Source organism: Chaetodon trifascialis, chromosome 18, assembly GCF_039877785.1.
Source record: "Chaetodon trifascialis isolate fChaTrf1 chromosome 18, fChaTrf1.hap1, whole genome shotgun sequence".
NCBI classification, from domain to species: domain Eukaryota; kingdom Metazoa; phylum Chordata; class Actinopteri; order Chaetodontiformes; family Chaetodontidae; genus Chaetodon; species Chaetodon trifascialis.
In genome coordinates, this window is record NC_092073.1 from 16,492,568 (window position 1) to 16,517,965 (window position 25,398).

General features: G+C 43.3%; 1 protein-coding gene across 15 annotated transcripts in view; it reads right to left on the reverse strand.

Moving 5' to 3' along the window:
• The window catches only part of LOC139346894 (sickle tail protein homolog), a 108,073-nt gene that overhangs the window by 12,685 nt on the left and 69,990 nt on the right, over positions 1-25,398 (reverse strand). For 12 of the 15 annotated variants that reach the window (XM_070986243.1, XM_070986244.1, XM_070986239.1 and 9 more), the window contains exons 3-10: positions 14,432-14,627; positions 11,083-11,281; positions 9,945-10,038; positions 4,382-5,178; positions 2,848-2,952; positions 2,260-2,309; positions 463-602; positions 178-353 (exon numbers count right to left, since the gene is read on the reverse strand). In XM_070986243.1, coding sequence (XP_070842344.1) covers positions 178-353; positions 463-602; positions 2,260-2,309; positions 2,848-2,952; positions 4,382-5,178; positions 9,945-10,038; positions 11,083-11,281; positions 14,432-14,627 — 1,757 coding nt within the window. Of the gene's footprint in view, positions 1-177; positions 354-462; positions 603-2,259; positions 2,310-2,847; positions 2,953-4,381; positions 5,179-9,944; positions 10,039-11,082; positions 11,282-14,431; positions 14,628-21,281; positions 21,383-25,398 lie in introns of those variants that run through there. The other 3 variants (XM_070986240.1, XM_070986252.1, XM_070986246.1) reach the window with 2 other exon arrangements.

The following is a 25,398-nucleotide window of genomic DNA, read 5'->3' on the forward strand; positions in this document are numbered from 1 at the left end:
GCCTTTTGGGGATTTCCTATAAATGGAAGCACCTTGACTGAAGCCGCATGGGTGTGTGCTAAATAATACTGGTGCAAGACTCTCATGAAAGGAGTGAAAATCCCTACCAATAAACATCCAGTAATTAATGCAAACAACCGAATCAATTTCAGACTATATAAAACACCAAAAACTTACCCGAGCTGTGAGAGGACACGCTCCTCCAGACCCAAATACTTGTGCCTGTCCTCTTCTACCAAAGCTCTCTGCCTCTGGATAGGGTCCTCCAGACCCCTCATGGCCTCTGCAAGTTTGACACTGATCTCCTGCTCTGCCCGCTTCAGCTGGACCCGCAGTGCCTCCTGGTTCTGGAGCTGAGGGGATGCACACAGTGGGAATGGGAGGTTAGAGGACTAGCAACATACAAAGCTGTGGTAGATACTAACACAGTTGAAATTAATTAAAAGGAGAAAGAGGTCTTGCCTGCAGCTGTCTCATCTGATGAAGTTGCATCCTGAGGTCAGAAACATTCTTCCTGAACTGCAGGAGGTCGACTTTGAGAGGTCCTGAGCCCTTGTCTGATGGGGCTGGGTTGCTCTTGGGAGCCAAGACTGGGGAACCACCTGTTTGTATGTATAAAAAAAGATGTTACAAGTTACAGCTTGTCGCATAAAAACTGTTACCTAAATAATATGAAGAGGCAACAACAAACAAAACAGGCTGATTATCATTCATATGTGCATGCTGAAACATGTCTGCAAACACACTTTTATCTGTCAACACACTGATCTGACTTACTGTTTTTCATGTTTAGTACTGACTGCCTGAACTCTCTGTGGTTGTCTTTTCCTCTGCCTATGCACAATAAGCACAGATATACCGGCACTCATATTGGCTGCACCTCTGAAATGTCTGTCAACTGATTTTGCCAATTCAGTCAACGCTAGGAGATGGAGAAGAGGATGAAACCATGGAAACCAAGCAAGCAAATATTTGTGGTCTGGGTGAGAGTCTCTAAATGGCCAACAACAACAATAATTTCATTCAATCCCTTCAAAAGTTCCAGCATGAGTTTTGGCAATGACATTTATTTATTATCATCAAACATCTAAAAACTGAAGGAGAACTGATTTAATTTGGTTAATAAATTGATCCCATTCATGTTTCCTCAAAGTGGGTTGAATTAAAGACTTCGATCACTAACACTACAAAAAGCCAAGCTGTCACAGTTTTCTTAGGTATTAGGTTGAGAGTTGATTGCTGTCTTTTAAGAAGAACTTCACAAAGTGTGTGCAAATAAAACCAAAACTATGTGCTTGGCTGGGTACTTCTAGAGGTAAGTGATAAAATATTTGTTTTACAGTGTGGGAGAGCCATCCTTTAACCTCAGAAACATTAGGTCCACGAAAGAAAGTAGTGTTCCTGCCAATGAGTTACACGATAGGTCAGGGAATGTTCAGAGTGCACTCTAAGACTCACCCTCTGTTGAGGTGGTAAAAGCACAAACGTTTGTCTTCATAATCCCAAAACCCTTTTCTTTACATACTACCTGACAGCTGCCTGGACCTGAAATACAGGTTACAGTGTACACTGCTGGTTGTGTTCTGGCGCTTGGGGACACAATGTCAATCAAAATAAGTGTAGGCTCTGTGGTGACAGTGAAGGAGCATTTGAGGGATGGCAAAAAGAGGTTCCACTGATTTCCCATGCTTGATGCAGTGGTAATTTGGCGAGATCAAAGCCTGCACTGAAACTTTCCAATGCTTTGGGGATTCACTCGTGCACAACATGACAAGCAAATCCCTCCGAGAGCTATGTATGAAATGTGTCATGAGACATGAGATTAGTTTGCCAGACACATGAATAGTGTTGTGTTTTCACTCTCTGCCACTGGTGAGGTTGCAGATCTTTTTATCAAACCTAGATCTGGCTACAGACCGCTGCAGAGCCGAGATTGAATCGCTGAATCATCTTGGCAGGCTTGAGAAGTAATAGCGTCTTGTTTTAAGTAGTGCTTTGAGGAGCTTGTGCTAGCTCTGCTGGCTCTCGTCTCTTATCTCCTATTAAAGTGGATGTACGGGGGAAAGGACTGTAAGGAAATATGAACTGATGACAAGAAAAGAAGCCTGACTTTGTTTTCTCTCCCTCCAGCACTGCTCATTGCGGACTGCTGACTGACACTGATGTGTGGGCTTGTCTGCACAAGACATTATGGCGCTAAAATTGTTATTTAGAAAAAAAAGAAGTCAGGAAACGAAACAGAATAGCAGTGATACTAACCTGAGCTATGTGCACTGTGGGCTGGGGATGATGTTTTCGGTGGTCTCTCACTGCAGCCAGAGAAAAAGTTCATAAGAGCAGGATTTTGATCAGGGAAAAAACAGCATTTTGGGCACTTAAGATGCATAAGTTAGTATTAGTAAGAACAAACACATTACAACAAAGTATGATGGGAAAGACTGACAAACCAGAGGGGTTAAAATGATGTTAAATGATGTTAACGAGCTTCGTCAGTGTTCAACATTGCGCAGAAACATACAAATTCACTGCAGTCACAGAGCTTTGAGACTGACTGTCAAGCAAATATTAACACAAAGTCTCCACAGAGAAGATCGAAATGCAAAGAGCTGAAATGCAGCCAGATAAAGCATACGTAGTGGCCATTTATCTAGAGAGCAAATGACTTCAGTATCACATTCACAGTCAAACCTATTTCCTCCTCACCAGATGCTATTTAACCTGAGTGTTTGATATGGCCATTATGGAGGGGATATTTTATCTTTCCCACTCTGGCTGGATAGCCAGGCTTTTCATTTGAAACTCCATTTCCCCTGATGCCTCACTCTGTCCTATACTGTGATTGCTTACCTTAGAGGCTCCTTGGTGCCACTACTGTTTGGCCCCTTTAAAAGTGCATGCTGAACAAGACCAGTCAAGCTGGCAATCTGGTGCTCCATTGCCTTCATTCGCTCTCTGCAGAAACATCAGAAAATTCTACTTTCAACACTGAGGCCTATTGGATATTATAGCTGCCACGAGAGCAAATATTAGCTCAGAATCAAAATGGGAGGGGGGTAACAGAATAATCAATTGTTTTTATTACCTGACCATGACTCTTTTTGTCCTTTCATGGGATTACACAATTTTTTTTTTTTTACAATTGATTTGCAATTAAGTCCCGAGTAAATATTGACTCTGGTCAAATAAATAGTTTCTGAAGTACGACAGTGCAAAAGCACTTGACTCCTTCTTTTCACAAAAAGAAAACACTTGAGTCCAAATGGGATAAAGAAGATGGATGACTCAAGATGAGAAAGAACCCTGAGATAGAATTAGGGATAGGGAACTTTACACTGAGATTGTTTGGTAAGCCTAGAGGTTGGAGAAGAGAACAACTTTTGTTTTCAGATGTCATCATTTATCTTGAGGAAGGATATGGGGCCAGCTAAGGACACCAGGGGTGGGGGGGTTGTGGTTTTAACAGTGCTATAGACAATAGACACAACTATGCCTAACCTCAGTGTCATACAGCATATTTCACATGAATAAATTCTATGACAGCTACAGAGCACTGAGTGTTGGGACTATGTTTATTTTGAAAGTCAAGTAGAGTACTTTCCCATTCAAATTCCTACACCCTTTTCCCAGATTCCCAGGGCATTTATAATGGGGGGTTTGGGCTGCCCAGGTGGTCCAGCGCGATCCTTTTGACTGATTGGGCCATTTCAAATACGTATTCAGCCTGGTCAATATTTTCTTTGGTTTTCCTAGGTACACATATAGCCTGTGTAACCTCCTTTTTAATGAAACCACATTTGCCTGGCTAAGTGGCAAGCATCCCTCTTGCTCTCCGTCTGTGTTTATGTGCTCTCAGTCAGAGGAGACAAACCAAACCCAGGTACCAAAAGGTCTGCTGGATTATCCGAGCTGAATAGACTCTACAGAGGGATTGTTGTTAGAACAATAGTCATTGAGTAACGGAAAAATATGCAGTCGGTTAATGGGGTCTCAAGATACTATCCTGTTTCAGTGGTGGTAGCTATGTCTGGGGTCTACACACTGTATAAAAATCAACACTGGAAGCTCCAGACTTTGAATAGAGACTGTGAAAACAATGGTCAAATAAGCAGAACTGGTTGTATACACAAACCAAACTGATGCATAATCATGTGCATTAGTCTTGTTCTCAATGTGCAGATCTTGGCACTCAAGACAGTGAGAGGACAGGTTATACTCTCGCCTTCAGTCATGGATGATGAAACAGGGATTGAAAACCAGCAGCTCATGGTTAGAGTGAAACTGGGATGCAGAGTTAGTCCATGCTCCCATGCAATGTCTTCATCCTAATTTTAACAATCCCACAAGCCCCATGTATGTAACATTCGGTCCCCCTGGTGCTTACCGTGTCTGATGGTCAGCTGCGATGGGCCCCTGGAGGTGACCTGGGAGGTCTGCAACTACAGGTGATCCCATGTTGCCCCGGGGTTTGGTCCCTGTCACTTCCTCCTTCCTGAAGGACTGGCGCACAGGTGAGCTTCTCTCTATGGGAACGCCATGAGGTGGCACACCATGAGGAGGCCCGCCATGGATGTCAATCATCCGCACCTCAGCCATCCGGTGAGGGGATGGAGGAGGTGTCTTGGAGCCTAAAGTAGGCAGCTGGCTGTTTCTGGACTTCTGCCTGTACAGAGAGGGATGATCCATAGTGTCTGTGGGGCTGGGCCCACTGTAAGAACTTGTGGAGCGGATGGAGGCACGGTGAAATCCCCCCATGCCATGTTCTGGACCATCAAGCCCAGGGTTGGGGTGTGGTCCATGGGCAGTAGCCATGCTCATTCTTCCCTCTTGGAGCAAGTATGGGTCTGCATACAAACCCTCATTTCCCCTGGCTAGACTGTGGCTTTTACCACCCACGTCCTCATCTGGCTTGACATCCCGTCTCTCCAGGATGGCGCTGGGGCAGGGTGAGTTGGAGCGGGCCTGAGGGTTGGCGTTAGACACTCTGTCCCTTGGGATAGTAGCACTGCCAGGTATAGAGCCCTGTCGTGGGACAAATGGGATTCTGGAGGGGGATGGGGGCATGGAGTGGGGAGTCGGGGGTAGAGCTCCCTGCATGGGGTGATGTAGTGGGGGACCCATGGGGGGCTGTCTCAGAGGGTGTGGGCCATCACGACCGGCATGCACCATCTCACTGTGCATCTGGAAAAGCACAAAAGTAGACAGATGTTGTAAACTGACAAGATTTAACAGCCGGAATTGTTATTACTTCAAATAATGCATAAAAAGTCTAGAAACAAATCTCTTATTTCAAGGGCTGATCAATAAACCAGACTGCATACATCTATTTTATATATATCCTGTATTTCTGGACTGAAGTTACCCTGAAAATAAAAAAAAATCCATCTAACTCCATTTACAATGTTGTTTTTCAAAGAAAACAGACTGTCAGCAGTAGTAGTTACTCGCAAGGCTACTATCCCTGGGTACACAGTGCATTTCACTCACAGTCGTGGATGTTATTCTGTATAATATTACAATACATCAACACAAATTTATTTCTTTAGTTGCAAAAATAGTTTTATAAAGACTCTTTTTCCAACTGTAAATTAACTCTGTGTGCTTTTGATATAAGACTGTGCGCTCTCTAAGAAGAGTTTACACATGCACCTCCAGGGCCAAAAAGCAGTTTGTTAATTTGCAACAAGATCTGTCTCGAAAATTCTGTTTAAACAGCCAACTAATCTGAGCTGCTGTTCTTTAGCCCAGAAAACCATTAAGGACCCTTGAAGGCTAAAGTACAATAAACCTAACCTCATTTAACTAAAGTGGCTTAAGGGAAAAGTATGAGTGCTCAGGCTGTGGGTGGTAAAACTACAAAAAGTCTTACAGGTACACAGCAGAAGTAAAAGGAAATCTGGTTAATGTGGTGAGCCACCTGCTGTGTGAGGTACATAAACAGTAGTCTAATCATATTTCTTCAGAGTTAGCTTTGTCTATTCTTTGCATTAGGCTACTTCCTGTTACAAAATTCTTCCTTTTACAGGTGAAAAGTTGAACTCATACGCACCAAAACAAACCTTTTATCATTTCAATACATATAGAGATCTTGCTGTTACAGTAGCTCATAGTGGCTAATGGTGGCTAACATTAGCTAGCGTTAGCTTAGTTAACATTGATCTTGAGATAGATACTGCATTTCTGTCTAACTGACAGTAGAGTAAGTTTGATAACTGTGGTATTATACTCTACTGTCCGTTACACGGTAATGCAGTATCTGTCTCAAGTCGATGTTAACTATCATTAGCGAATGTTAGCTACAATGTTAGCTACTGTGAGTTAATGCTAGCTTAGTTAACGCAAACTGGAGATAGGTACTGCATTGCTGTGCAACTGACACAAGTTTGCTAACTGTGCTATTATACTATGCTAGTATTTACACTAGTATTTATACTATCATCACTTGCGGGAATTGTTTCTATTATATTGTCTTGCTAATATCAATATATCACAAGTATAGGTTGAGTTAAAACTTGTGTATGCATAAAAGCAACAATGGAAACTATACCACCACCTTAGAAACTACAAGCATGACTCCAATATAGCAAGTTTATTTATTCCAACCTTCCCAAAGACGTAAACATTTCTCCACGCTAACAAGCACAACTGAAACCTAGTGAGTAAACAGTGATAGAACCCATAGATGTGTCACGTGCAAGGTATGATAACACTGTGTAGAGGAGTGTCCCATGCAGAGCCGAGTCAAATCCATCTTTCTTCCTGTCTAGCTCTCTGTTCCAGTCAAACAAACAAGCTATTGTTCCTTCAAGGTATGACTCATGGGTAACACCTACATAAGAAGACAAGTCAAAACCTAATGCAAACTTCTTTCAAAAAGTTCAGGTACAGTTTTTGACGCTGTGCTTGTTTCAGTGTCTTTATTCTTTCCCCAGTGCCAATACAGATTAATACAGCGAAGAGAGCAATAAAGAAGGTGTGACAAGTGTGTGTATGTGTGTGAAATAGGTGCGTGTATGTACGAACTGGAAAACAACAACTGCTCAAAGTGTGTAGTAACAAAGGGCTCAGGCGTGGCTGTGATAACAAAGGGGCGGAAAAAAAAGAAACTTGCTCACAGTGAAAGCACACAGCCCATAAATATGGCAGCAGTGAGTCTGACCAAACAACAAAACACACTATAATAGGGAATCTAAGAAGCACAGAGCCACTGCAGACTATCATCAAACCCAAATGCCTTTCACCATCCAAGGTTGCCGACAAACATAAAATGAAAAGTTGACCTCTTGTGCAGGAATTTCTCTGGAACGTTAAATAACATCTCTGACTGCTTTGCCAATTCCAGCCTTATAAGAATCACTTGGGCCAGAAGGCATCACTCGTCAATCCCAAACAGATGTTCCACCTCTGGAAGACTAACCATTCTTAAAAAATCCCTAAAATACACTGACTTTATTAAGCCAGCCTGTATTTGTCTGTACAACAAGCTTATACATTACTGCTTGGAGACCAAACAGAGGAGTAAAGGCTTGAAAAAGTAAGCACACGAGCGACCACGTCAGGCGAACGAGAGGCTGTGATGAGGAACATTTGGTTTGAGTTTGATTCGTGGACTCCGTCTCTGTTTCCACCGTGCTCTTAAGCTTCCAATAATGAGGGCAGCGGGTCTGGTAGGAGCGCAGAAAGTGCCCGCAATCTCATGTTGGAGATGGAAAGGTTCCTTTACTGATTCACAAACTGCAGAGCCTCAGAAGCAGCCAAGCTAAAGAGATAAAGAGGAGCAGTGCTGCAGTGTTCATGCAGGAGTCTGTCAACATTTAAAGAGCTGGATGGGCTATGCTGCTGTCTATGCAATGGTGTTAAAACAGAAGATGGGTGCTGCTAATCATGACAATTGTGTGGAAAAACAAACCAAACATTCAATTTTTCATTTTTGAATAAATACTGAATGACGTGGATTACCCCGAGGAGAACAGAGGCTGGCCAATACGTGAACCTCTGTTTACAAAATACCTCTTCCAGCTATGTGTACATAACATCTCTTCTGACTGCCACTATTGACTCTTCTGTGAATGCAAAGCACCGTTGTCTGCACAGTTCCTTGCACAAGATGAACATTTCCCAATATTTCTTGCTTTTTCATTGGATGAAACATAACAAAAAAGATGCTTCAAATGCAAGAAAGCAGTCTGCAGCATATTCTGCTTATCAAGTTACTTATCAGTCACTGTGTACATCTGTCTGCCTTAAATCAATTACTGACAGACAGGCTGAGAGTTGTTTTCATAACCAGAGACAGCTCAATTTGGCCGCAGAGCTTCGATCTATACCAGAAGTAAGTGCAGATGATACTTTCAATCTGATCTGGGGCCTGGTATTCCAGCGAGGAGGAGGACACTGAATAGCCCAAACAGATGTGAAGTATACCCCCCTGATAAAGTGTTTGAACAGGTGTACAGTTCATTAGGTTCTAGTATTTGCCCTTTTGCTTTGAGTGGCAGGGTTTCGACTTCATTATTAAAAGAGGTTGGAAAGAAAAAAACAAAAACTAGAAAGACTTTTTTGTCTCTCTCTCGAGCATTCTTTAAAAGGCAAAGACAGCAAACAAAAAATCTTCAGTTGGAGCTTTACAGCAGCCAAGAATAAGGACGCTGCTTACAACAAAATGTGTTTGTGTGCATGTCTGTTAAAACTTGTCAATATGTTTGTGGGGCAACGGCAGATTGCCAAGATTTGCCACAAGAATGCAAATTTTGTGGATTCATACAACACATCTAACTAATTATTTTTTTCCTGTCCTGCGGCATTCACCAGCACGACCTCCACGCCCCAAAACCGCATCCACTCTTCATATCTGTGTCAAGTACAGCTTGGTTAAACACTGACAGAACAATTCCTCCTTCAGCCCATCTCTGCGTCATGCTTTGATTTCACAACGTTTGCTCTTGTAAAGTTGACTTGCTTCTCTTTGCTTTACGTTCATGCGGCACAAGTTATACTTTTCAACCCTGCTGAGTCAGCAAGTGCCACAGTTTTTAAACAGGAATTTTGCAAAGAAAAAAAAAAATGAGAAAAGCTGCAACACACAAGTAATGTTTTTCTGCTAGTGCCAGTTTACAATCTTTCCTGCTCTTATATATTTTGCACTAATCCACCCTTTCACTTTTTCCAGTTCTATCTTTTTTTGCCATCTTTTTTCCTCATGTCTTTTGTTCACTTCCCCTTGAAGGACCTCATCATCGCGAGCCAGCCGAAGCAACTCGCCTGTCAGCAGCAGAGAATAAAAAGAGTTTTGGCGGCACCTCAAAGTCTTCTGAACCAAGACCTCTTAAACCATCATCATGTTTGCTTCATGATTCCTTTAAACTTTATCAATTTCACTTCACACTAACGTGACACATACAGTTATGTGGCAATGGGATTAAAGCTAAGGTTAATGTAATTTTTGCAGTATCACAATGGTGCTGCAACGCCGCCTGGAAATCTGCAGCAGGCAGAGAGGAGCAGCGGGTTAGATAAAGGGTCAGGCGGATTAGAGAGGTGGATTTGAGGAGGGACATTTGAGGAAACGGCTCTTTGGGGCTTTAGTTTCGTTACATCAGCAGGAAACAAACATGCTGGAATCAGAACAAGAAAGAGATTAGGGCTGATAATGGGGGAAGAGTGAACGAGGAAAATAGTCCCGAGATTTGAATTCAATTGTCCCTTGAGCAAGCTGCACCAGAGCATACAGGCGAGGCCCAATCGCGAGCCCCTGGGAGAACAATATGTGACCCCCTCTAAACAGCTTAAGAAGAGGCAGGGGGACATTCCTTTCCTGAACCGCAAACAGGATGAGAAGAGTTGGAGGCCAGGCTTACAATTCTATCTGATCGTCTCCTTGCAGCTGCTGCTGTTAACGAGCCAATAATTTCCACTGCTGTGTTAGCATGTGTCAGCTGAGTACTCACCCTGGCATCACCATTGGCAGGTCTTGGCCCATGGCTGAAGGCCTGTGCTGGATCTTTGTGGTACACCTTCAGGCAGGAGTGATCAGTGATATTCCTGTACGGGGAAGAGTCATTCGATGGTAAATAGAGAGCCCAGACATCACCATCCGACAGCGGCCGATCCTGCCTCAGCCTGGATCTCTTTAGCACCTCTGCCAAGGGTAGATACCCTGACAGAGGCTCTGACAGCCCTCTCTCATATGACATTTCCTCTAAATCTCTCAAGTCTATAAAAACATCGAGTAACGCTGTGTTGAAACGTGGCTCGACTGCAGAAGCGGAGAGTGTTGTTTCTTTTGCTGGTCTCACTCTCTCACTAAGGTGTTGCACCCTGGACACTTGCACCAACCTTAAGGAATCACGGGACATTTTTTACAGCCCTGATTAAGTATTAGTCACAAAGTACACACTGCACCTGAGCAGGATCTCTTGGGACAGTGGGGCAAAGTTGCCTCTGTCTTAAAGAGTAACGCTTTGAATTTTTTTTTGTAAAAAAACAACTAGAACAAATGGCTGTATACTGTCTTGATACGTAGAATCTGCTGTATTATTGATAAGACATGCTGGTGAATACCCAACCAGGAAGGTACAAGGAACAAGTAAAAGAAGCGAGCTAGTATGTGTGTTTGTGTGCTTGTAAATGATACACACAACTCAGCACACAATACTTTGGAAACTACACTGTGAAAGGCATAAAAGGACCTCTAAAAGTTTTCAAAGACGTAGCTCACAATGCTCAAACTTTTTAGAGTCAAACTTTCACCAGAGCAGAGAGGACAACAAGGAGGAAAGTCATCGAGTCTCTCAAGAGTGTTCTTCAGTTTGTTTTGGTGTATCGGAGACATTTTGCCATAGGGCTTCCTTTTCAAATAACTTAAATTTCAACATGAGGGCAAAAGGAAGCGAGACGTTTTCCTGGCCGGTGGCACTTCCTGTGCGAGGGCAGTGTAGACAGGAAGTGCACAGGGAGGGGAAAAGGAAAGGACTTTCAGAGGAAGACTGAAAGCACTGAGCATTATGAACTCTGGATGTCGTGTTTACACATGCTGTCTGCCTTATTCTGTATCCATGTTTATCACATGCAGACATACATCTTTACCTGACATCGGCGAGCTCGTAGTACATATTCCTCATGTCGTCTTTGACGTAGACGGCAACGCTGGGAGACTCCAACATCTTCATAGTGAGCTGCTGCGGGAAGGCACTAACAAACAGAGCTCTGACAGTGTCGATGCTGGTGATCTCATTAGGCATGCGGATCTGTTTGGTCTCGTCCCCGTACTGCAGGTACAGCACGCCTGCAGACAGAAAGCAGAGGAGCTGGGTGATTAGTAATCTCCTTTCAATTCTTTAAAGTCTTTGCTATGACTAAGACAGGCATGTGATTTCTGTAAATTGCATGAGTCGTGATACACCTGTGTTTCACTTATTGTTTTGCTGGATTCTTAAGAGGCTCAGTCCTCCTTGCAGTGTTAATCTTGTAATTCGAGCACAGCACTTCACACATGAGTCGAAACCTTCCAAATATGAACCAACGAGTACTGACTTACCAACCGCATTTAGCAACTGTTTACTAAGAATATGCTCAATTAAAGTTAGTCAAAATCTGGATTTGTACCTTTTCCAGCTACTTTTGATCTTGTAAGAACAGAAGGCAGTGCCACAGCAGATCTGGTCGGACATAAAGGCGTGCTTATTGCAGTTTGGGTAAGCCTCAAACAACCTCCAATGTATGATCTAAGTAAAAATCACCTTTTCCTGTGCCTTTCCTGTGCCCAAAACCACATTTGAACTGCATTCTTTTTTTTTACCTTTGCACTGAGCCAATGAATGCTCAACTGTTGCCCAAGGGACATCACAACTGATTGAAACTTTTCTGTGGTGCATGTTTTCCTGGTGGATTTTCAGCACCATTCTTGTACGAAAACCTGCCACTGAACTGTTCATATTACTGTTCGTGCTTGAGAACATCCTGCTCTATATTCCAGACAAATTACTTGATATTTAGAAAGTGAGTTGGGGCAGATATAAATGACAGAAGCAGGGCTGTGTGCTCCGGGTGGAACAGCACAAGTTGTGCATCAAAAAGACCAAAGCCTGAACCTCTGAACCCTGGGTGTGGCTTCTGTACTGCGCTTTAGAAAAAACAGATGTCTCCCCCGCAAAATTTTGGAAACGCCCACACTGCACTTGTATAAACAGCGCCAGGGGAAAGAAAAAAAGACACACATTTCTATTTCTATTCTCTGATTCATTGCTCCAAACAGCATGGCAGTGACTTTTATAGGGGTCATCTGTAGCAACAATATAACTTTAATGACAAGACCAAAGGAGTTAAATGTTTGTGTGTCTCTTCTAGTTATGTTTGTTTTATTTCATGACAATCATCCAGCCATTCTCACATGTTATGAACTGCTGAGACAAAAGACCTTTTTGACATTTCAATGCAACTCAAAAACCTCGAAAAGAGCTGGTTTTCAGGAAAGAAGGTATGGTTTTAGTTGGTGTAACCCCATAAAAGGGCAGAGCCAGTAAAAGCTACCAGATGTTGGTGAAATATTATACAAGATCCTACAAGCTCCACGAGACAGAGTGAGACAGAGAGAGAGCAAACCCAGGAAATAAAGTTGCTGAGTCTATCATTGCTCTTTCTGGTCCGTCTGGGTTTCTAGGTAGTAATAACTTAACAAAGTGCCCATTTGCAGAATAACTTCATCCTTCCCCCCCGAGAGCTGTTATGTTAACAGTCGGCTAGTTTTCACCCAGATGTTAGCAATTAACGTGAATGCGTTTGATGACAAAGCCCCATTGATTGAGCACGCATTGCGAAGTTTTGAATTTTTTAACATCTCTTTTATTTGCCGCAACAAAGCTGAAGAGCTCGGTTTTGACGAAGAGTCGTGTTACATTCCTGAGCGCCAGGTTTCACTCAGGACTGGAAGCAAATGGCCAGTGGGTTTCCTGACCAAATGGGCACAGCGCTGCAGACTGTCTGAGCCTGAAAAGTTTTCCACATTTCTCCAGCTAAACAGAAAAGCTTAAACTAAGTGGAATTGTAAAAAACATATCACTCTGCCTTCCTTAATATTATCACAAAGATTGAAATGGAACAAAAAAGCAGATAAATAATACATTAGTACCACAGAATACATTACTTGAAATACAATACACTTGATCCCACACTGTAGATTAAATCTGATACTCACATTAGGGGTTTTAAGGGTTTCCTGTTTTCTGCTGTGTCTTATGATCACGTAACAACTCCTATAAAACAAGCTGAAGATACTAAGCCCCAAGACGAAGCCCTTAACGTCCGTTGGGACCCAGCAAAGTGTGTGCCTGTGTGTTTGTGTGTGTGAGAGACTGTGGGAGGGACACTGTAGTTAAGTGGTGCCCCCTTTTCTCTCCTCCCCTTTCATCACAGCATAACCCCCTGCTGTCATAACGCTTTGTCCTGATGTTTTTGAAAAAGACGGATGGAGCATGTGTGTGTGTGTGTGTGTGTGTGTGTGTGTGTGTGTGTGTGTGTGTGTGTGTGTGTGTGTGTGTGTCCCTGTGTGTGCATGCATGCATGGCAAAGTGTATTTGTTAAAACGTGTTTTTCTGCAGGTTTTGCATTTCTGCTCCTCAAGCAAAGCAAGAGGCGGTCCTGGCACCGAGAAGTGTGGAAAACGGCACCCTATAGTTTCATTCATTTTCACTTTGGTCAGAAGGCGTGCCACTCAGATGCTTTGCTATTATCCAGCAGCAGATGCCTTGCTGAGGTTGCAAGCTACCTCTGAAGACTGTCCTCCTAAAAAATTACACACTCTACACTTTGTTTGTGAAGTTCTCAAACTCTCTCCACCACTCTCGCCCTAATGCAGCAACCTAATTCTGCACAACTTAGAGCGTTCCTGCGTGTGGATGCAAATGAAGCACCATGTGTTGATAAGACGACCCATTTCTAATCCTGTCAATAACACGATGGCATACTGTGGATGGATTCCCTAATCTTTCACTACAGAGGAAATGAATTCTAATTAAAACAGAGCTGTGAGCTGAGGTGGAGAGAGACGGGAGGGTGGAGAGGAGAAGATAGATGGAGTGAGAGGAAGAAACTTGGACAAGGTGAAATGGTGAGATCGTGGTGTGGTTCGGAGTTATTTCCGAGAGTTCTAAAGTTAGGCGGAGATTATGCAAGAAGAGCTGCAAAATGTAATTTAATTAATGTCAATTCACTTTCATCTGAGTCTATACACAAGGTCAAATTAAGACCTGAGATACAGCCTTTATTCTCAGTAAGTTCTTAATAGACCAGATGGAAGAATTTCTCTGGGGTGAAATATTGCCAGTTTGGGGATCTTGGGGATGAAACAGAATTATGAGACAAATTCTGTCAAGCAGCAAAGTCAAATCAAGATAAGAAATTTCCTGCCCTCAACCCAAAAGCCTGATGCACATCATACCTAGCGAGCGGTCCTTTGTCTGGTTGGTCGATCGCACCACGGGCAGGCTAGCGCGAACCCGGCTGCCGCGGGTGAATCCGGTTGGCGCGTCGGCCTCAGACATGGTCTCCAGTGACTCCAGAGAGGCCAGAGAAACGTGGTCAACCTGGTCCCCGACGCCGGGCTGTGGACTGGGGCCGTGCTTTGGGCTTCTGCTCTGGAGGGGGAGGCACATAAACATAACACGTTAAGGGTGAGACCGTGGACACAAGGTGTGCATGCAGTTTTTTGTTATTCTTGAACAAAGCTTTCTAAATTTTCCAGTAAGTGTCGAGCAAACTCTTCAAGATACGATGCATTCGGTGGAGTGAGAAAATAACACTGCATCTCATTCTTTGGTGAGTTAGAAGAAAGCACCTTTGATGCTGACTTCAGAACAGCAACTAAATAAACCAAAAGACTGCAGTCATGCAAAAGTGCAGAGATGTGTCAATACTGTATGTCACTGATACATGCTCACACATCTAACGCTGTTTGGTACTGTCTCACAAGCACATGATTGTTCTAAACATTATCCAGCATGAGGAAGCTTCAAATCATACTACAGTAGTCTCAACTTTTAAATTAAACATACACCTGCATGAGCCAGAGTCTGAAACCCTGCAGGATGACACACAGAAAGAGATCAAACAAAAAGCTACAATGTGAGTCTACAGAAGAAGATATTCCTTTTAACCACTGACTGAGGATCAAGACCTGTGATATCAAAACTTTAAGATCAGTTGGCTACTCCGAAATCTGATCTGCATGACGTGACATCCTCGAACCACAGCTACAATAAGATGATGTGTGACAAGACTACAGAGGCCATTGAGCTATTGTGCGGCGCTGTAAGGGGATCTGTACTACAGGGACAAGGTGGGACTACAACTGAGGGGTCACTGAACACTGGGCTCTTTATGAAATGCTCTTCTTCATGGCAGACGTGTGGTGCTGCAGAGCTAATGCAGCTGGAGGCACGAGGGCAGGTCCACCAGGTTATCTTGAACACACCTGCATGCACACACTTCAGTTCTCTCACACTCATACACGTACAGACAAATAAAGAATTTAAGCATTTTTTAGTTTAAGTGCAGTTTGACATTTGTGGGAGCTTTCATGGCCAGAACTGGTTTAACCTGGCAGCCAAGTGTGCTTGGCAGGCCCAGGCAGAGCAGGCGCTAAAGAGACACGAGGGCATTAGGGTTGGGAACGCGGTCACACAGCAGATGTTAGTGAGGATGCAAACATGGCCACACACACTAACACAATGGCATGATGCAGATAAGATAAAAAGGCTGACTAACTCTGTGGGGCAATTGGATTTTCATCAAGTACCTCTGAATGTCAAGCTCAGATTGAAGGGAGGAGAGCATGCCCTGTAAAGACTGATGGGGGAAAAAGACGAGAGAAGGAGAAAAAGCAAATGGCTAAGAAATGCCAGCGGGAGGGTGAGATGGAAAAAGAAATGGTCATCAAGCAAAACAGAGGAGTCATGGAAACAAACCAATCTCAACAGCGGACCAAAGAGAAGGAGAAAAAGTGCAAAGGAAGAACATATGTGAAGGTATCTCCAACACAATCTAACAGTAGAGAGTAGTTTACATACTTACCAGTTTTTATGATCTTATCTGAGTTTAATTAGCACTGACATAGAAATCCTGGAAACCCCACCACTTCATAATTTCTACAATTACATTAATTGCCATCATCAGAATTATACAATATCCCTGGAGCATTTCCAGTCATCACCGCCCTCATCCCCAGGTCATAATTTCAGAGTCAACATGTGCAAACATTCATGTGATGCACCTTCACAGCAGGCAGAAGTGCTGAGCCATCACTCAACTCCTGTAATTCCATTAAAATACGCTTTGGTTGCGACACACAGAGATTAAAAATACATGTGCCCTCGTACTGTTAATACATGATGATAGTCACCTTCTAAAACAGAAGGGTCAGGCGGAGTTGACACGTCACCTGAAACCAGACATGTGTCGGGGAATTCAATCTGGACGCTGAATGATTTATGAGCGTATTCGATGGTGGAGGGTCCAAACGGCCCTCCCACACTGCTGTACTATCTTCTCATATACTACTGTGTCACCCTCGGGAATGTCGAATCATATTGGCTTCCTCCAACACCTGTAGGTAGTAATTACGTCAGAGTGGTCTGGCAGTGTAATAGGATAGTTTCTAAAAACTCCTAAGCGGAGGAAGAAGAGCCTGTATAACTTTAACTTGTAAAAAAGTTAACTGAACTATCATGTTTCATGAGTTTATTGGATTTTTTTTTTTTGCATGAATAAACACACTTTAAATGAATACTTGAGCCGTCAAATAAGGCTTCCTGATATTGAAATTAAATATAAATTTTAAAAAACTAATTTTGTAAGTTTTCAATTACAACTGGCTGGAATCATTGCTTTGGGGAACATCATTTTGTACAACAATTACACAAAATGACCATATCATCATAATATAATTCCACTGTTCTGTAAGCTGATATACAGTCATTTTGAATTTTGCCCAGGCCTACCATCAGATAAGCAAATAAAAAGTTCACTATTAAATTATGATGTGTTAAAATGTGCTGTAACATTGACACAAGTAGGGAAGAGTAAAAAAGTTAGCAAACTGAACCAGTATGTCAGTTACACAGTGTTTGGTAGCTGAAGCTTGCTAACATTAGCCGCCGTAAGCTACTGGTAAAAAGACTATAGTGTCAACGAGTAAAGAATTTAAAAAAGGGTGCATTTTAGTGCTTATGAAGCATGAATATTTAATTTAAGAGGAAGATTGTGATATTTCCTCTGTTAAAAGTTAAAGCCTTGTTTCAAGTATGCTAATTAAAACTTTCCGACTTTTGCCAGATCTCAGGACGTTACAATAGACACACTGTGACAGCTGGGGAGGAACCGCGCAGGAGAAAAAGATAGTTAAAGCCGAGGCAGTCACATATAAAAGTGCAGAAAATTGCAAACGAGACTTTCTGCCTCCCTGTGGAAAGGGGTAATTAAGTTAAACCACTCCACACCAGTCCACATCTGACAAATGAGGTGTCCCCCTCCAAAGGTCAACAGTTTAGCTCAGATGAACTCCTCTGCCTCTCCCCCTCCTCTTTCTCATGCATGCACACAAAGATCATCACTCTGGCAGCGGCTACGTATGATAGCGCCGAAATGCCTTGCATCAGAAGCCACTTCCTGTCTCGGCTAACCACTTCCTGCATTCGGGTCCAGATGTGAAAACCGCAGGCTAACCGCTGATTAGCACCGTAAAAAAAACCTGCTTCAACCCGCTCACACCTGCATTCCACACCAGTGATTTCCCCCCGCCTCGGTCAGAGCCATACAGCCTGTGATTCTGCCTTTTCAGCAGCGACTCCCTCTGTACGCCACATTTGCGCTGACAGCTGTGATGAATGTGCGACACTGACATTAGCGTATACACAGGAATATGACAAGCTATAAAGTCAGGATAAAAGCCCCTTGGGAAAGGAGTGTGTCTTGAAAATAGATCTTGAGAGTGTCAAAGAAATCAGAAAATGTCTACACAGTGCATGTACTGCAAAGATGGTGGGTTGTCTGTGAAGTGCTGCAGCCAGTGTCAGTGGGTTATTATAAGAGCTGCATCAAATACTCGCCATGATTCGAGTATGTCAGAGCAGGTCTAGAAATAACTCAATGGAATTTGCCTCATCTAAATGCTCACGTTGTGTCGCTGTTGAAGCAAACCTTCTCCTCGGGCCATCAGGCATGAGCTCATAAAGGCACTATATTGTGCATCTTCAGGTTTCTGATTGTCCTGAACATCGCTTGCAGCAGCTTTATATTAAATGGATGTCAAGTGAATGTAATGTGGGCAAGCGATGACTCGGCGAACAACCGTGCTTGCAGAGATAAAAGAAAGCAAGAAGCACAAATGTGTGCAGTCTGTGTGTTGTGTGTGTGCGTTTAAAAGAGAGAGAAAGAGGGATACAAAGAGAGACTGAGTGTGTGCATGAGTGAGTCAGGCCATTGTTCCAGAAAATCTGACCCGAACTCAGGACATCCTGAAAACATTTATGCAACAGTGGTCTGACAAACAGTATGCTGTCATTACAAAGAACGCTCAGGTCTGTGTTTGTGTGTGTCTGCATTCCCAAAATATATAGATATATTCAAATTTGTGGGCACTATTACATGTCCTGTACTCACCTCGTGAGCATGCATGTATAGGTGCTTTTCATTGCTACCTGTCGTTTGTCTTGAATACTGTACAGCCATTTTTAACTGAGGGGACAATGCTGCACACTCCCCCCCCCCCCGAGCAGAACAGATATTGTTACATCATGCGGCCGCTGTCTTAGCTCCTAACAGACACACTGACATGTCGAGCCGAGATGGGGCGATTAAAGTAAATCATGATTGTTAAGAATAATGGCAGCTCGCACCAGGAGCCTGCTGTGTCGCTCATGGAGATTTAAGTATACACATAGCCTTGAAAACTGCCAGAGCGTCATGCACCACACCTGCTGCCAGCCTACACAGAGCCCACTGATTGGTGCCTACTTTCTTATATAATCAACGCTGTTGAGGTTATAATAGCTTTCTCCTAACATAGCCTGGCTTTCACCTTAAAAAAGAAGGCATTTTTCTCAGATCTCTGCAATCATGCTGATCTTGTTCACCTTACTGTGACGAACAATTCACTGTGAGTTTTCAAGTCAGGCAAAGAACCCAAAGACAACTTTAATGTAGATGGATCACGTGGTAGAACACACACATAGAAGGCACAAATATATCAACTACTGGCGGCTGGATGAGTTCATCACCAGTTGGATTTTTGGGTCGATTTCTGTAATTTTATTTTGTTAATTTGATGGTCTGCCTTTGAAGAAGGAGTGAGAGCAGCCGCTCAATGACAGACTCGTTCAGTTAGCGATCCAGTAACACAAAGAGACCAACAACACAGTCGGGAAAAACAGCGTGTAGAGCCAGAATATTTTCATATCTAACCCCTAAACTCCACTGGCCGCGTAACATTTGCATTCTGTACGCGACATGTCTGACTGAGCTGATGGCTGTGCAAGTGCAATTCCACCAGCCTCATTACATCTGTTTCAGAAGCGTCCCAGAAGCGACTCTCCGCCCTGCTCCACGGAGAATACACACCAAGTCTATTGTTGGCGGACGACATGTCAATCTGCACAGAGCACATCAAGCCAGGCAGGAAGTCAGGGTTAGATCGGGGTAAAATGACCATGATCACAGAGGAATTTTGGGGTAACGCTGTAAATTAAGGGTTCATTTCAACCAAACTATAGCTGGTGATTGTTGAAACAGTGGAAAGACTAGTTTGACTAGTTTGAATGTGTGTTTTACAGTGAGTTAGCTTTGCAATAAAACTCGCACACATCCTCCAGCTGAAACTACGGGGCCTGGCTGACTGGAAAATTGTAACATATCGCCCAACGCAAACACTCGGTTAACCACAGAAACAAGTTTCATTCACTCATTCTATACTGTCATTGCAGATGTGAAAGAACGTAAACATGAGCATGGACGTATACGCTTGTGTGGCTTTAAACACAAACTCCAGTGTTGTGAGCACAGCTTCCCACTTAAGATGCTAATTTGGCCCTTGCTCTGGGGAGCGGAAATAGAGCTAACTGTAATTACCTGGCCTGATCTGTATGGCAAACACATAAACAGAGGACGGTGGCTCTGCAGACTGTTAACCCCTTGCTTAACTTGTCTCAGTCTGACACATTATTTCATGTCCAGCGTTGATTCTAGCTGATGTGTCATCAAATTTGAGTAAGATGCTTTTAGTATTTGTGTCCTTGAGCAAAACACTGAATCAGTACTGTCCTCCCTTTTAGTCTGAAAGGTTTTTCCACAAAATCGTACATTGAAAAAGCTGGCACAAGCCTGCAAGAGTCATTAAAAACACCTGTGTGAGTCTAAAACTCTGTGCCACTGCAGTTCTGCTCAACTTTGAAGCATAAAGCCCCTGTCAATCAACCAGCCAGCGCTCAGCCTGTATGCTGTCTGTGGACGGACCATCATCCTTTGTCTCCCCTAGCCTTAATGACATTATACCAAAATCCCCTAGTCATCCATTCCCATTCATTGCAACCACATCCCTCTTTCCCCCCCTCCTCTGATGCATTCCTCCTCTAATCCCTTCATCCAAATCCCCAGATGACCTTTCAGAGATGGGCTCGCTTGTTAATTGGTGTGTTACCGGGAGATGACTTTATAGCATCCACCGTCAAAGTTGACATTGAAGATGAAGTTGTGTGCGGACAGCGAAGCAGTTCAAGACCCACTACCTCCAAGTTCATAATCAACATACCATGACGGAAATCTATGCGGAGAAACAATAAACAGAACTGTTCCCATCTCATTGGCAAGTAAAATACAATCAAGCAGATCTGTCAGATTGCAAATGAAGTACACAATCACAACAGACACAATACTGTGCCTGTTGACCCAGTGCACAGAGGAGGTAAGATGACTATCTCTTCCGCCACTTGTGACATTTCCAGCAACTGAGCTACACCGTCCAATTGATTTCATCCACTCACGCATACATGAGTTAGCCACGGTTATCACCCGCAGACATCAGGCCCTCCGCTGCATGAGCGAGGTTACAAAAGTGAACTCTGAGCAACCATCAGATATATCAGCCAAAGGGAGTTTATGGAGCAGAGAACGCTGTCTTAAGCTTTTTCATAACATGTATGAATAAAAGTCTTGCTTAATCTATCTTAAAAGCTTTTTAAGCAACAACAACATGCCCTAAATTATCTTAAAAAAGCATAAAATAAATACAAAATATTTACCATTTCAAACTAGTGCTGATCTCCTTCCAGCAGCAACTTCCATGTGAGACTGGAAACTCCCCGGTCTAAGGGAAACAAGGTCTCTTCCTCCTCTGTTATTTCAGCCCTCGTAGCACTTGCTCTGCACAACTGCCCTGTCCTGCCGCCTTCCCTTTCTGCTCTACCTCACAGCGGATGCCCCTCCATCCAATGCACACACCGCCCCACATCCCAAACTATCCGACAGCACAATAGAAGCACACACAATCCACACCCGGCGGACAGCAGGGGAAAAGTCATTGTATGTCTGCCTTTTGCATTCATGCATCATTGTGTGAGGCGGAGATTGTGTTAGAGAGTAAGGGCAGTTCAGATATTTCTCACTGGCAGGATATTCCAGCGGCTTAGGAAATCTGATCCCTGAAACTGCTCTAAAACTCCATAAAGTTTCCATTCAGGGCCAAAAAAAATACATTTTATCTGAAAACGGCAGCTCCAACACTAATCCCCATGTCCAATCTCAGCTTCCATCTCACTGCCCTGAAGCTGAGGCTGAAGACGGCGAGATGACACTTGTGTCCTGAGGAGATAAGACCCAGCTCTACCCTCAGGGATCCTGAGAGCCTATGCAAGATATACTCAGCAGGCCCTCGTACTATAGATCACACACACTCTGACACACCCAGCGCATCGACACACGCTCCAAAGACCAATGCACACACATGCATGGAACCATTGTGAAATATTCCTGCTGCGTAATGAACGCCGGGGTCATTACAGGAAGATGAATTTGTGTTGCTAACGATACACGATTTTACTGACAAGGTGCTGTGTTGTGGTTTCAGTCATGCATTCAAGTTACATAAGATTACAGGTCCAGACTCAGACCAAGACTGGCAGATCATTTACTAGTCGTGCATGCAACCATTTGTATACACCTACGGGTGTGCACACATTAAGTCTCTCACCCCTTCAGGCTCTCTTAGCAAACAAATACATGCAAAGTATTTGCTGACAGGGCTGCAGAGCCATGATCTGTACAGACTTGCCCTTTAGTATCACTTAATCAAGAGCAATGCACATTTAACGGCTCCGAACACTCACAGCGTCCCAGAAAAAGGCAATAAATGTTTGATTAACTCCCACCAAGTCTCTCATCGAAACACAAAGAAAGCAGCCATCCACATACCGCACTCGGTGGACAGAGCCATGCTCATATTTCGGAATGCACATTTATGTGACACGTCCTCGCATGAACCATGATCTGTGTCCAGAGTGTGTCTCCTGAAGCAAAATAAAGGACCTTCCAGGTCTAAATTGAGCCTCTCTGGGTGTATATCTGAGAATGTGCGTGTGGCTCCCGTGGTCAGCAAGACAAAGAGGGCTTTCTTCCCTCAAGAGTCCGGCATCTTTGACATCACGCTGCACACACATCAACTCCCATATAACCTAATCCGATCAAATGGCCTTCATTCTAACAGAGGCAAAGCTATAGTATACGTTTCTGCACCTTTATCAACAACAATGAATTGGAAGTCTTGGCTGGGTTTGAATCACTGTATTTTGTCAAGTGTCAAGTCTCCTTTTCCTCCCATGAAACCAGCCCTGATAATGGCTTTGCTATTCATGCCTAATTAACAAGTCACCGAGGACCACATAGGCTCCTCCACTGAGCCGAAGATTTATTATACCCACTCCCCCAGAGGACTCTCTCTGTGCATCTGTGTGTGTGGAAAAGGAGTCAGATAACCAGGAATAAACTTAAGTTTTAATTAAGCTTGACAGAACTGCAACCAATGTCTCTGGATTTCCTGAAAACACGATCCACTACAAATCACCATCATGTAAACACTGTCAGCTACAGTTTACTCTCCACTCTCTTCGCTTATCTGCCATGCTCAGTTTTATCACTGCGATTATTGTTTTTTTCTCCTCTCATTGACTTGTAGTACCATGCACTGTCCTCATTATCCACTTCTGACCCGAGTGACCTGTTTTTGACCCCTGAGACACAATAAGAAAGACTGCTCACAGACACACACACGCAGTCCCGAGCTCTGGATGAGTCAGTCGACCATCGCTGATAAGTCGTGAAACTGCAACTCTCACCGTGAAACTGTCTCACTTGTGAAAACGCTGTCACCCCGTGGATGGAAAACATATGATGACGAGCTGAAGTTGAACTTTTTCAGTACATCCATTGGGAGTCTATTTTAATTAATGTATTTTTAACATTTGGACTATACTTAATGACCATGAATGTGTCTCTTATGTGACACACAGTGGTTCTTGTCACTTTGAAGGAATTTCATTGGCTGCAGCTCCTCTCACTGTCTATTTAAAGTTTTGATTGGTTGAAGGCCTCTCGATGGCGTTTCTCAGCCTAATGTTGGAACATGATTATCTATTCAACATCAGATGTGTTGCTAAGGTGTGGCTTATACAACATATCAGTACCTGGATGCCTCTGTGGTTGATGATCTTGAAGAAGGCCTGAGGGCCCAAACGTCGTCCTAATATAAGCGAAATGCATATGGAGCCAGAGTGTGTGACACTCACTACAACCCTTGGTGTGCCTTACCTTTCTATTAAGGCGCTAAATCACCATGTTTACCCTGCACTGGCTCACGACTGACGTCTTTTGTTTGCCACCATGTTAACATCAGGAAAGTCTACAATAGCTTAAACAAAACAGCAAGAGCTGAGTTGCATGGACCTAATGTGAATGCTTGTATATGTAAAACATAAGCCATAGCTGAGGTAGATTATGGTGTCAACCTGAGGAGGAGGTGCAATGATAAACTGCAGCACATGCTCCACTTCTGTCAAATAGCTTAATTTATTGCTGATTCCATTAGCTGCTGATGCCTGAAATGCATACTTTCCCACTGTATACTTACTCATATTCCAGGTGCTCCCTATCGTCTGTGTCATGTTGTTTGGTAAAAGAAAAACATGCATTCTTGCTCCATCTGTCGAAAACGTATTTCAAACATTTAGAAAAGCAATTCTTCTGGCCCGGAGCCAAGCTGCTGCCAGGCTTTCCTCCATCCCCACACACACACACCCACACTCCACCCCTTCATCTCCACTGAGAAGAGCCAACTGGAAATAAAGCACAGGAGATCAAAATAAGGTTTGAGCCAGATGCTTGGAGCTGGTCCTGTCAGTGGTGAAATCATCCCGGTCTGCCTCTGTCTCTGCTTTGCCTTTTGAAGTTGGGTTCATACCTTTGGCCCAAGGTGGAGTCCAGATGTTGGGCTGCATGCTAAGACTTGCAAAGCGAAGGTACAGATAGATAAAACAAAGGAGAAAACACCCCTCTTACTTGCTCCCCGTTTGGTTGTGGGGATCATAAAGCTTAGAGTCTTTTTGCCAATATATCAAAAATATTAACTGCTCTGCCAGTAGTGGCAATATATCAAAGTTTGTGATTTTCAAACTTGAATCTGACTTCTATGACTCGAGCCTGAAGACGCAGGTTTGAAGAATCAACACAACAGCATGTGCATTTCATCGTCCTGACTGGTCGCAACATATTTTGTCCATTAACTTAGCAACTCTTCCTCAATCCAGTCTCATGATTGGACAGTTCTTGACTAACAGCCTTTAGCCTGGTTCTTCCATCAAGCACCCAGCCAACATAAAGGACAAACCAAACAGGTAAATACACCTGGGAAAGATTTGACATTTGAGGGTGGGGAGATACAAGCTATTCAGTAACTGACAAGGCACTAATCTCTTGTTATTACTTTGTCTGTGTAAGTACTGATGTTCATGCTTTTTCTTGTCATGTACTACATCTTTTTTGGGTAAAATGTTAATAGATTAAAGCCTCTGCTGTGTCCTGTCAACCAATGCTCAGTTAATCCATTAATGCTTTTTTAAGTACTACAAATTGGAAGTTAACTAAGTAGCGGTGTCATTATCATACATCAAAATTGTCATGTGCTGAAAAATGTCACTTTTTTGCCTTTTTTATATTGTTACAGTTTAGCTGATTAGCATTGCAAGATGACCATCAGGCTGATAGAAAGCGTCAAGGAATGGTCCTCCTAAGAAGCTCCTCCGGCTGCAACTGCTGTATTGACAAATGGTCTTAATTGTACTCAGAGGAATGTAAGGATGAAAGGGCATT